The sequence below is a fragment of the Cygnus olor genome, chromosome 2, assembly GCF_009769625.2.
Source record: "Cygnus olor isolate bCygOlo1 chromosome 2, bCygOlo1.pri.v2, whole genome shotgun sequence".
NCBI lineage: Eukaryota > Metazoa > Chordata > Aves > Anseriformes > Anatidae > Cygnus > Cygnus olor.
Window position 1 is genome coordinate 110,870,029 of NC_049170.1, and position 13,156 is coordinate 110,883,184.

The following is a 13,156-nucleotide window of genomic DNA, read 5'->3' on the forward strand; positions in this document are numbered from 1 at the left end:
TCTAGTGTCAGGTATCACACATCAGGCTGCTAAAGCAAACCATACAAATATTCCCACAAACGTAACTGGGCAATATAAAACATAAGTCATAAATCTCTCAAATTCAATTCAAACTTATCTTCTTACTACAGGCAGTAAAGGGAGATGGGAAGGAGGGAGGGAGGAAGAAGAGGGCCTAAGGGATAAATGGATATATATTAGTGCAATCTTCTCACTCAGCTCAGTCTCCCTTTGTTACAACTGAAAGAAACATTGGAAAGCACTATAAAGAATCAACAACAAAATTAACCTTCTACTAAATTCGGGGGAAAGATAACATCAATTCCAAGGTTGGATAAAACTTGTGAAGATAACCAGAAGAAAACATACAAAACTACTGAAAGCATACATTTACATATTCTATTTCTAAGCAAACTAAGGATGTAGGGCAAATACTTAACTGTAGCTGCTACTGTAGTTAACTTGCTGCATGTGCTAAGTTAACTTTTTGAAAACAGAACAAAACAAAACCACCTTTTCCCAAATATTTTAGAGGAGCATTTTCTGTGCAAGAGCATTTTTCTTGGAAAATCCAAGATCTTTTTTTCTCTAGCCACGTGCCCCAAAATTTGCAATAAGTAGCTACTTTAAGCCCCCCCCCCCCCCCCAAGAGCTATGCTGTAGATAATATACGTTACTCTTAACATTGTGACAGGAGTACCACAAAATAGAATGATAGTTTAAGCCTTGGATAAATCAAGAATACCGTATGGAAATCAAGGTAAAAAAGCTCTCAGAAGACTAATATATATAGATATACACACACACAGATTAATAAGGCTATACGGGTTTGTTCAGCTAATAAAGTTAATAAATTTGAGTAGATGCCATAGAACTATTAAAGTTAAGAATAAAAATATGAAAAAATAGTTATTGTAGTAGTTATAGAAAAATCTGAAAATCTTCCTTTAACTAGGAAGATTCCTTCCTTTAACTTCTACCTTCACACTCGTTTTCTGTAAAATTCCACAGCAGTAGAATTTTTTTAACAGGTACAAAAGGGTTGGTTTGGCAGAATCCTTAATCTTGTCTCGGATGGAGTACTGAACATGAACTGAATCTTTTTCTTGTTTCCATTATGAACATAGAGAACAGCAGCAATTTACTAACTACTGTGCCAACTATATTACTGTTCAAGACTTCAGGTATGAAAAAATTATTCTCCTTACTATGTCACAGAACTACAGTCAAAAACTAAAGGTGACATGATCAAGTATAAAATGTTATTTCTACTATCAGTTCAAACTGACATTAAGTGTCTGTAAGTGACCGTTTAAGAACCGTAGTTTAACAGCAATCACAAAATAATCCCAAATTAAGTCCCCTCTTCCCTACCTAAAACAAACAAACAAAAAAGACTACCCTAATTTTAATAAATTAGGGGAATTTATTCTGGAAGGGAAAACCCTTCCAGAAGCACTTGAAATAATTTAGTAAGTGAAAATCACGTAGCAATCTCTTCCATATTTTCTGGTTTTCATCTGATTTGAGGAACAGACTATTAGAAACATTTTCCCAACATTGCAAAATTCTACTTTTTAAAATTAGTGCATAGTTACATATCTCACTTAATAATTTTCTTAACTAAATAAAAACACCCAATTACTTGGGCAAAATGGAAGCCTTTTTATAAGCAAGTTGCTTATTTGAAACTGGAAGTTGAGGCTAGGAGAAAAGTGAACAGTCCTGTAATAAAAATTGACGTAACTTTACGGAAGGTGACTTATTTCATAACATATGAAATACTATACCTGCTCTCAGTTTCAGAAGTTTGATTTGTAGATGAAGTTTGCGTCACCTGCTTGGGAGCCAAACCTACAATTAATCAAAGATTGTAATCTCATTATAAAGTTTATAGTTGCAAATGAAATAACACAAATTGTGTTTTTTTGAAAACATATTCAAGACAATGCTGCAGTTTGCTCATAAACAATAAAGAGATGCAACTTTGAGGCAGTATTCATATGTTTTGCCACATATACTTAAAAAAGCATGCAATTTTCTTTAATATTTTCATGTCAATTCTGCAGAACAGTGTGCCAGCAGCTAAGGAAGTGCAGTAGTGAAACTACACCAGGGTTTAAATCTGTTTATAACTGTTATACATCTATAGAAATAGCTCTCTACATAGTATCATAAATGCCACCACCCGAAGTGTGCTCTGTAACAGTAAAAGAAAAAAAGAAGCAATCCAGAATAGACAAATGAAAAAAAAAAACATTTTTTACATTCTCTAACAGTATATTTTGTCCTGCAAAAATACCTTAAAATGGCAGTAAAGTTGTAACTATTTAGTAGAACTAAATAGTTAAACAGTACACTCAAGATCAGGTTCAGTTTTCCAAACAAAACAAAACCCAGCAAAACAAGAACACAAAGCAAAAGGATGAAATGTCAAGGGGAAAGTTAACGAGACGATATGCTAGTGATCCACTGATAGTAATTCTTAGTCAAATGTACTTGAGTCAAAAATTCACATCGCATGCATCACAAGGTCTGACTAACAGCATTCACAGGCTGAAAAAATGAAAACTACTTAATAAAAACAGGAGGGCAATTACTCAATTAATAACTTGGTCAAGATTAAGTAGAATAAAGTAGAGAAGAAAATGCAGATACCTATTCAAAAGAAGCGGTAACCAACAGAGGATCCTTAACAGAAACAGATGCAAGAGAAGAATCCAATTGAAAAAGTGAACGTTTATTCATTTATTACATGGAAAATGAAAGGGGATTTTTTTGTCTGTAAGTTCCAATCCTGAAAGTTTAGTTCTGCACCAACTGTACCTTACTCTGTGAATCATTCCTCTGAAAGGAAGGCTTATTATACTTCCAGTGTAACTGGTCAGAAAAATAAGAGAAATTATTAGTAAGTGTTTACCTTGTGGCTCACTTTCTCCAGGTTCTTTTTTTATTTGTTTTGGTGGTTTAGGAGCTGTAAGATACTTTATGGGAGAGCTTTCTGGACTTGATTCCGAACATAACTGAAAGCTCTAAACAAAAAAGAAAACATTAAATTTCAATAAAAAACAGAGACACTTAATGTCTCTAACCTATTACTGAAACCACTCAGTTAACTCAGTATTAACATCTTGAATACAGCACCAATTTTTCTATTACATTATTTCAAGCAGACAAAATGCAATTAATTAGCTAGTCCATACTAAAGTTTGTGATATTAATTTAGCTAAAAATATTTTTTATTTTATATATAAGGTTGCAAAATACTTTCCATAAAACCCCTTTGCCTTTAGAACCTTAACTTGTAATGGAAACTGATTCAGGTAGAGAAAAAATTTTTCCCTCCTCATTTCTTTTAACACGACTTTTCAGAACAGAATAACCACGCAAACCTAAGTCATCAAGAAGTGTCCATATGAATCTGTACAGCCTCTGCCTCCAGCAGGAAACTTTAACCATCAACATTTAGTTAACTACAGAATTTAGGATTAATTTTCCAGTTTACTGTCACCCCATCTACGATAACACTCCAGTAACAGGACCTTTAATACAATCTAAAAATCTTAAGTTACTGTAAAATAGTGATTGCTGAGACAAACCTCCTGAGCATGGCATTCTCAGAAAACAGAACAGATTTACAACACCCTCCTACCACCCACCATAATTAAAATGGCTTACCTCATCTGGTCGCGGCTCAGAAAAATGTTTTGTCAAGTTATGCAATAAACCGTTTTCCGCACCTCTTTTTGCAGGCTGTTTTATTTCTAATGCCACTTCTTTACTTCCAGCTCTTTCAGATGAAGGGTCTGATTTATCCTGCACGCAAGCTGGACTCTCATTCTCCAAGAGTCTTGTTAGGGACGGCTTGCTTTGTGCCTTAGAAAGCTGTGCTTCTGGGGCTATTTGACTTGCCTCTGAAACTTCAGGGTAATTTTTTAACAAAGAAAGCTTGGGGGCATTTGCAGAATGCAAGTTACTTTGCTTCATGTTATTTGCTTTCAGTAATTTAATTTTGGTCCATTTAGAGTTCTTGTTTGAGGAGTTATTTCTACCGTTCAGAGTACACTTGACAGGCATTCCTTTTTTGCTAGGGAAAAAACGTTTGCATTGAGTACTTTGACTAGGTTCTTTCTGAGGAAGTGTTTCACTCTGTTGCAGCTGTACTTCAGCAGGCTTTTCTTCCGGTTTTCCACACTCAGCATTAGGGGAATCTTTTTTCACCTCTACTGTATCTGATTCGATCTCACCTGCAATTTCTTCACAAAGTTCCAGGATGCTTACTCTTTTGGATTTTACATCGTTCTCTGGCTGATCAGCTACAGTTGCTTCACTTACAGATGGCTGTGAAACCTTGTTTGGCTTTGTACTGGTTTTTATGTTCCGATGCATTTGTTGCTTTTCCTTAGTGACTGTCTTAGAATTTGGCTTAGGAGAATCTGCTTCCACTTTCTTTGTGTTGCTAGGATTCGGAGATAGAGGGCCCATTTGGTCTTTCTTAACTTCCTTGAGACTGTCATCGTGACACAGTGACGACTCCTGAACACTGGGTTGAAGGCTGTTGGAATTACCGGTTTTGCTGTCTGCCTTACACTTTTTCTCTTTCAGAGAGCTGGTTACTTCTACATGTATTTCTTTATCTTCATTTGCATTGTTTGGCTTTGTTTTTGTCTTTTTCTGCTCTGTTTTCGCTCCAGCAGGTTTCACTACTTTTGCTGTAACACTGTGTGCATTTTTTTTTGCCTGGCTACTTTGTTTGACTTCCAAAGGTTCTTCTTCTTTAACTTCTCTATTACAAAGGGATCTTGCTGGTACTTCTACATGTGTGAACTGCTGCAGTCTCTGGGATCTCCTCGCACCAGGCTCGTTTGGAGCAGCTACGCATTTTGACTTAGGAATTTCTTGCACAGATTTCTTCTGGCATACCTCCTTGCTTTTTGTAGATTTCGGCTGCTGTTGGCCTTTTTTGTCAGGTATTGTTTTATTATTTGAGTTGAACCCCGATGATCTTGTAGTCATGTGCATTCCTACTTCAGGTTCGTTGCTGTTGTTACTGAAAGATTCAAATAATTATTTTTCAGCATCCAGAAAGTACAACTTGTCATAAAAATTTTCTCATTCCTAAAAACCTCTGCCTCTGACTTTTCTTTTTTTTAAATAACACAATCTATATCTTCAATGCTTTTAGAAGAATCATTTTCTCTGGAATCTTTCTAAAAAGACACCACTTCCACCTGGTTATTCTTACATGTAGTGCTTAATGTTTTTTTATGCATTGCAAGACTGAACTATGAACCCCACGTGAATGCTTTCTAACATTTCTAGCAGTTTTTGAATTGTTGTCACTTGTGGCTTTTAAATGAAGTATTAGCTTAGACTTTTTTGCCCTTCAGAAGCCTTTTTGGATGAAGTCCTTCTGGATTTGAAGACACTAACATGGTTCCAGAGAAAGATCATGTAGCAGATACCACACAATGATTTAGGGCTGATCTTCCCACTAGTACTATTTAACTATTTTAACTGTATCTTTAACTCAAATTCACTGTCTTTAGATCATTTCTGCACTAATTCAGCTTAGGACGATAACGTAGAATAATTACTTATTGCTTTGTCACTGACCTGTTTGATTTGACAGAGGTTTTGAGTACAGTTTTCTCCTGCGCTGCACACTGATTAGACTTTGATTTATTTGAGACATGTTTTGTATCTGACACCTCTTTTTCCTTCTTTGCTGATGATGGTCTGCTGTTCTTGTCCAGCTTTGGACGTTTAGCAGAAGGCTCTACTAACGCAGACTTCCTTTTCTGAGCTGCCATTTCTGTAAAACACAATAATTGATTCAGCTTTCAGAGTCCTTACCAGCTGCTGTTACAGTGTCAGTTAACATAACCAAAGATTTGCCCATTTTACAAAACAAGGTAACTGATACTCTCTTTTCCCCTTCTGAGGCAGGGCATGCTAACTACGATAAGAGAGCAAATCATCAAAGCACTATCAAATCAAATTACATTTATTTTACTTACAGGTTTTTACAAGAGGCAATCGATGTTCGGGCCAAAGTGACTTATCAAGGTGTGCCAAGAGCATTCCTTATGTATATGCTTATGAACAAGATGTTTCATGACACCTATGAAGAACATAAAATGTTCACATAGTGTTTAGATGCAATAAGCACTTTATTAACTTCCTTCTCAGGCTCTGAATTCAGCATTCCCACCCATTCCCATCTCCTCAAACAACGCTTAAAGTCTATCAATGCTTAGCAATTCATGCTTATCAATTTTAAAATTGATAACCAATTTTAAAAGAAAACTAAAAACCTTTCAGATTTTACTTCCACGCCCAGAAATTTTTGGCGTTTTGCTGTCTTAAGCCTCACCTTTTTACTTTTTGAAAGGTGGCAGATCTAGTACCATTTGAAAAAGAAGCTTCTTGGCATTTTGCCTTTTTCTAGAAAATAGTTTGGTGCTCTTTTTCATAGTCAAAAAAAGTGGGAGTACTGTCAATCCCGTGCCTCACAGCAACAGCAGATAAACTCACTGGATTCTACAATGTTTTGTGGCTGCTACTACAGAACTTTATGGACATCAGCAACTGTCTATAACCATGCCTTCTAATTCCACTTATGCTACAGTTCAGAGACAGAAAGCCTAGAAAGTCGTGTTTTAGAGATTATTTGCCTTGGGCGTTAGAGAAAATGATGTCTTCTGAAATGCTGTTAATGATGCAGCAGTTAACATGAACAAGAGTCTAAAAACTAGCAGAGATTCTCAGTCAAGTCTCCACAGATTCTGTCAATCATATCCTTCACACCTATCTGTGGCTTATGGAACTTTTAAGATCTCTTATTCAAAGAGACCATTGTTGTATTACAGCATTAGTAATAATTGTTCCGTAAAGATGCAATCATATCTTTTAAAAATTAAGTTTGCTGGAAGACTCAGTGCTGGGAGCTTCCATATTACCTTTTTAGGTCAAGAATTACCCATTAATTTTTGCCAAGGGCAGCCTGACTAGAAAAAAAATCTAAAACAAAATTGTATTAGTTTTCAAACTTTAACTCAGCTGGTATTAAATCTGACAGATTTTAAGGTCAAACAGGAACTTCATAATTACCAGTTGTATAACACTGAGCAGATATTTTCACTTCATTTCAACTACAGTTTGCTTTCCAGTATCGACAACCGCAGGCCTTTCTCTAACAACTGAAAGACACTTACTAAACTCCTTTTAATAATTATTAATTATCCACACAGAAGAGGTAAAGACCTGTAAACTTCTTCTACTCTTTCAGACTTACAATCATCCTTCACCCCATTTTCATTTATTCTCTGTCTTCTGAAGACACTTCTAAACACACAAGATAAATAATGCTTACATTCAAATCGACACCAATGCTGTCTTCTACCTTTCTCCTTTAAAGAAGCTGTATGACCAGAGCCTCGTATTTGAGATGGCATTAAAGAACACATACAGGGAAAAAAATCTCTAATAGCACCTCTCATAGTGCCATTTCCCCGTCTCTCCCTAAGAAGCACGTCAGAGAATTTGCATGCCTTACCAATAGAGAAAGAGGTATTACATGACACTCGGCAAACCGACAGTTTTCCACTGGCCACAGCCTGTCAGGGACGTGGTACGGCCACTTTAAACTGCACTCAGGATGAAAACAACAGGCATAGCTGCTGAACGAGTCTATGGTCTTAGATTCTCTCAGTTTAGAGCACACCACTGACTCTCACAATTTGAAAACACCGTGACGCACATACTGTAGAAAACTAACCTACTTGTTTTTTTCCAGCCCTGTACAGACATCACTGTCACTCTCAGCCACATGACCAGGGACACTCAAGAAAGACTTTCAAGACCAAAACAGAAAATGCGATCCTTCCCTCGGTGGATTGCTTCTCAGGGCACTGACAAATGCGCTCTCCTCCCACAAAGAGAGCTGGCTCCTTAGTAGTCATTCCTTTCCTACCAATACTTTTTGCAGCAGAGCAAGGACTTCACCGGACGCTCTAAAACCGGCAGTTTCTGCCCTGAAGAAGTTCCCTCCGGTAAAAGCCAGATCGCGGAAAGAAGACCCAGAAGAAAGACGACAACAAACTACGCAACAGCAGCCCAAGGTTTTGGCGCATGAAGTAGAAGGGAAAGCAGAAACGCACAACTCCCACACCGCGGAGTCCTCCGAGCAGGGGCGAGCCGGGCGGGGGGCCCACCTGCACGGCAGAGGGCTCGCACAGGGAGGGACCTGCCGCGACAGAACCCCCGCGGCTGAGACCCCCCAGCGAAACTCGGGCGACAGGAAGAAAAGGCGAGGCCTCCGAGCGCGGCCCAGTGCCATCCGCGGCCGTGACAGCGCTTCGGCGGCGGGTCCCAACGCGGCCGAGCTCCCCTCTCACGGCGGCGGGGCCGCGGCGAGGCCGGCCGGGCACCTCAGGAGCCGGGGGGTAAGGCGGGGGGGGGGGGTGGGGGGACACACGGGGACGCTCCCCCCGCCTCACGATCGCGGAGGCGGCCGCAGCCAGGCCCGAGCCGCGGGCGGCGAGGCAGGCCCGAGGCGGGGAGGGAAGGGAGAAGGCAGGGCTGGGCGCCGGGAAGAGGCTGCGGGGCTCCGCGGGGCTGCCCGTGAGGAGGGAGGGAAGGAGGGAGGGAGGGCGGCCGTTGTGAGGAGCGGGCGGCCGTTGAGGGAGGGAGGGAGGGGGCGCGCGCGGCGGCCGTTGGGCTCCCAACCGCCCGGCGCGAGGCGGCCGCCGCTTACCTCGCGCGGGCGTCGGGGCCGTGCCGGCGGCGCGAGCCGCCCTCCTCGCCCGGCTCGCCAGCTGCGGGCGCGGGGCGGGGGGGCGGGGGGAGGGGGGAGGAGGGAGGGGGGGAAGGGGCGGGGCGGGGCGGGGAGGGGAAGGGAGGGAGGGAGGGAGGGGGGAGCGCGCGCGCGCGCACGCGCGGGGTGGGAGGGGTGGGGAGGGAGCGCGCGCGCGCGTGCGTGCGCGCGCAGCGGGCGGCCGTTGGGGTAACGGCCGCCCTGAGGTGGATTCCGCGTCGGGCTGTGGGCTTCTCGTTGGGGCTGTTTCTGAGGTGGTTGTGAGGCGCTTCTCCCACGTACATTCGGCTGTCCCCCTAAATACACCACGTAGGGTTATTCCAGAAGTGCTCGCTGATCCCGGTGCTTTTGGAAGCTTCCATAATGATGCGTTTCGGTGTTCTTCCAGGTCTCCTGCTCATCAGCTTCGCTTTACTGGACACCAAGAAGTCTTAAGTGCAGCACTGTGCAAGTGTGTGTGCATAAATAGACAAATAAATTCAGAATACACTTTGTAAATGTAGAATACGCTTTCCCTTGAAAAAAGGAGAGGTATTGTCTGTGTTTAATTAAGCATCCCTTTAATCAACTATCATTTATGCAGTACATGGCAGGAATTATGTTTAACGTTTAACCTAGGCTGCCTTTGATCAAGGACAAATGCTCCTTCTGGACGAAACAATGGAAAGTTGTCAAGAGAAAGTTGCCTTAAGTTGTCTTTGGGTGACGTGTGGCCATATATGCATAAAAGAAGTGAGGGTACTTCATCAGAGAAGACCCACGAGGAAAGGAGGGCATTGGCCAGAGGGCCTGAAAAGGAGCCAAGAAGGATGACACCACGTAACTACAAAACTCATGTAGATTAGAGTGAAAACTTATTAGATAGAATATGAAATGTAACGAAGAAGCCTGCATTGGGTGTGCTCGATTTGTGGAAAGTACACCAACTAGCCAGGCCTGAATAAAAGCAGTATTTTTCCCGAGTGTGTGACAAGTGGCTTATTGCACACTGGGTGAAAAATCTGCTCTTTCAGACAGTACTGGTTCCGTGTGGTGTCCCCTTGTCTCTCCAGAGCAGTGAGTTCACTCAGTTGTGTGAGACCAGTGAGGTTTATTTCCCCACATTTGGTAGTAACCCTAAAGATGCTAGCTAACTGATTTAAAAGTTGCAGTTTGGTAACTCACTCTATAGCATAACTATATCTATCTATTTATTTATTTATTTATTTATTTCCATTGTTGGGGATATTTCAGTCCTTATTACTCTGGATAATAGAACTGTACCTCATCCAACTTTATGTTGTGGGTTCATTGCCTCAGGATATTTCCAAGTCCAGGCCAATATCCACATTAGCAAGCAATTTAGGAAAGTCTGAGTGAAATAAGGATTGCTGAGGATCCGACAGCCACATACTAGACGTGCCAATCCAGCCCAGTTCCAGTCCAGTCCTGTAGATTCAGTGACCACTAGAGGTGGGGCGGGTTAGGTATGTTCTGGGGATGTGCCTGTAGTTTTGGCGTCATTCGAAAGGAATCGGGTTTGCACACACCAAGACGAGGCATGACAAGTGGGGACAACCGAGGGGGTTGCTCCAAAGGTGTCCTCCTCATCCTACCCTAAACACTGATGCAGAAGTACCTCATGCACCCTGTCCTGTTACCAGGCTAGGGCTAACCTGGAGCAAGTCTTACCTGAATGCAAGTAGTGTGCTTGTTGGGATCGACATCGGCAGCCTTGCTGTGCGTGTCCACCCCTATTGGTACACCCTGCTTCCTAATACAGTCACCGTCCAGGTTTATTTGCCTATAAATTTACATAGTGATGTGTACACTTCCCTCCATCGGAATGACTGGAGAACAGTGTTGTGAACCTTGGTGTTAGCCAAGGTTCGTAAATGACCTTGAATGTGAGAACAAAGTTTTTGAATGGCAGTATGTGACAGGTTTTCTCCCAGAGATTTCTGGTTTCCCATACAGATTTCTGGTAACAGATTTCTGATTTAACAGACAGTCCACACAAGTAATTCAGTACTAGCAAGCTGTATAGTGTAAACCTTCTGCAAATATTCTTTTGTTAATATTTGAAATATTTATAAAGTGATATTTTGATTTTTTTAATAGTTTTGAGGCCTTTTAAAAATGATTTTCCAAATATTTTATTGGTTTCTACTGGTATTACATATATTGGATTAATTGTTAGTAAGTGTAGTGACGTTGCTGAACAGAATAAGATTTCTTGTGTATAGATCATATTCCCTAGAGACATTTTGCTGTCTGTAAATTTTTCTCTTTATTAACTGAAACAGGGAACTGCCTACCTTGGTAAGTCTTCTTTCTAGACACACTTCATTGAAGCACAGTTTGTCCTAGACAAATAGAAATTTTCAGCAGCTGCAGTTTTTGAAAAAGCTGATAGTATTATTTATACTCCCTGTATCAGCTCCTCTTTAATGCATGATAATCTGCTGTGACTTTACAACGAATGCAGCAACATGTGGTCTGCTTTCCTAGAGTAACCTACAGAATACTTTCCAGATGAAAGATACTTTAATCACTGAGCAGCCTGTAAACTTCCTGGAGGATGATAAAAGCTTTTTTTTTTTTTTTTTTTTTTTTTAACATTACTGCTAGCTTTGTAGATTTAACACCATGTTTTCACTTCCCTCTTTCTTAGGAACATGAAGCAAGTAAAGGTAGATTTTCTCACGTCCTTCCATGGAATAATAATTTGCTGAACAGCAGGGATGTTGTAAAGAAGCAAGCATTCTTGTAAAGCATTAAACTCCAAAAACTTGGAAAATCGCGGGTCGTGGTATAGAATATGAGTAAACTTCCAACTTTGCACACAAGGTGGCAGCATTTTGAAGCACTGATTTCAGTGTGAACGTGCTAGCAAATGTCACTTTCTTAACTGCAAGAGCATGAACTTCACAAACTTTTCAGAAATGTGCTGTCTTCAGAAGTTGTGGTGATTGTGAACAGGAGCGCTCGGGCATGGATTTACTGTAGGACTCGGGGACTTGGGGGAGGAAGGAGGAACTGCATGCAGTTGCCCAGGTGGAGTATCTGGATAGAACAGGTGTAACCCCAAAAGGATTTAATGTTAGTTTAGCCTGATTTACCAAGTTTAACTGTAATACTGATGGAGCGCCTGTTGACTGCAGCTAAGTGAAAAAATACTTGCTTCTAAGTTATGCCACTTTTTTACAGGAGCTGTAATTCATCCGATACATGGATCATCCCACTAATTGTAGAGGGTGCCCTACTGGGCTACAGCTTCAGGAGATGCAGTGACCCTGTGTGACAGCTGTCACCAAAAGCAGGAAGCCTCTCCCACTGTTTTCTCCAATTTCTTTCCCCACTCTCAGTGGTGGGCTTCAGCTCCTTACCTCACACCACCCTTTTTCTCTAGCACCTTGCCCTGCTAGACATGGAAATTTAACTTGCTGAGCTGGCAAAAAACCAAAAAAGTTAAAGGCCGAAGGCCATATGACTGGAATCAGGGATAACAAAAGGTAGGGGAGGAGGAAGAGCAAGCCTTCTGCTTTTGGCAGGAGGGAGCTGTTAGCGCTGGTGCAGCTGCTGGTGAAAATGCAGCCCTAGGGCAGGCCGCATAGTTGCAGGCTTGAGCTCTTGATCCCAAGGTCAACCACAGCAGCCCAGCCAGCACAGAGGTCTTGCAGCCCCTTTGACATGCTAACACACCCTGGACCTGCCCTGCTGGTTATCAGGTATCTCATCTGAGCAAGCAAGTGGCACTGACAGAGGCAGAGGCAGTAGCTGCTTAAACCTCACAGCTGCAATTAACCCTGCATGCACTCCTTGGGCATCGGAAGAACACTTCAGACAGCTCAGCTAAGGCCACATGTGAAGATGATTTGAACTAGGGGTTTTCTAATGGCTAAAATTTCTAATCGTTCCTTTAATGGACCTGAAGGGCAGCTGAGACAGCACAGGGCCCTTACTTCCATCCTTGCAGCAGATTCAAAAAGTCCCTGTACCATCCAGGAGGAGTGGAGGGGCTGGGTTCTTGCGTCTCCAACAGAAAAAAAGGGACGGGAAAACTGGATCCCACAGAGCAAGAGGATTCTCTCCTATGAAGAAAGGCTGAGAGAGCTGGGGATGTTCGGCCTGAAGAGGAGAAGGCTCCAGGGAGACCAAATTGCAGCTTTACAATATTTAAATAGGGCTTATAAAAAAGATGAAGAGTGACTTTTTACTTTGGCAGGTAATGATAGGACAAGGGGGAATGGTTTTAAACTACAAGAAGGGAGATTTAGATTAGGCATCAGGAGGAAATTCTTCACTGTGAGGGTGGTGAGGCCCTGGCACAGGCCGCCCAGAGAAGCTGTGGATGCC

The 13,156-nt window shown here is 41.8% G+C and overlaps 1 protein-coding gene and 1 long non-coding RNA gene across 6 annotated transcripts in view; one reads left to right on the forward strand and one right to left on the reverse strand.

Annotated features, from left to right (window-relative positions):
- Positions 1–8,851, reverse strand: part of ESCO1 (establishment of sister chromatid cohesion N-acetyltransferase 1) — a 33,102-nt gene extending 24,251 nt beyond the window's left edge. For 2 of the 5 annotated variants that reach the window (XR_005816932.1, XM_040547829.1), the window contains exons 1-6: positions 8,759–8,851; positions 6,021–6,124; positions 5,617–5,815; positions 3,679–5,050; positions 2,921–3,032; positions 1,791–1,854 (exon numbers count right to left, since the gene is read on the reverse strand). Coding sequence is in view for 4 of the 5 variants with exons in the window: in XM_040547829.1 (XP_040403763.1) it covers positions 1,791–1,854; positions 2,921–3,032; positions 3,679–5,050; positions 5,617–5,813 (1,745 nt within the window). In the remaining variant the exon portion in view is untranslated. Of the gene's footprint in view, positions 1–1,790; positions 1,855–2,920; positions 3,033–3,678; positions 5,051–5,616; positions 5,816–6,020; positions 6,125–7,113; positions 8,690–8,758 lie in introns of those variants that run through there. The other 3 variants (XM_040547830.1, XM_040547831.1, XM_040547832.1) reach the window with 3 other exon arrangements.
- Positions 8,852–8,936: 85 nt separating this feature from the next.
- Positions 8,937–11,597, forward strand: LOC121065199. Its single transcript, XR_005816937.1, has 2 exons — positions 8,937–9,271; positions 11,472–11,597. It is a non-coding gene; the product is annotated as an uncharacterized LOC121065199 (long non-coding RNA).
- The last annotated feature ends 1,559 nt before the right edge of the window (positions 11,598–13,156 follow it).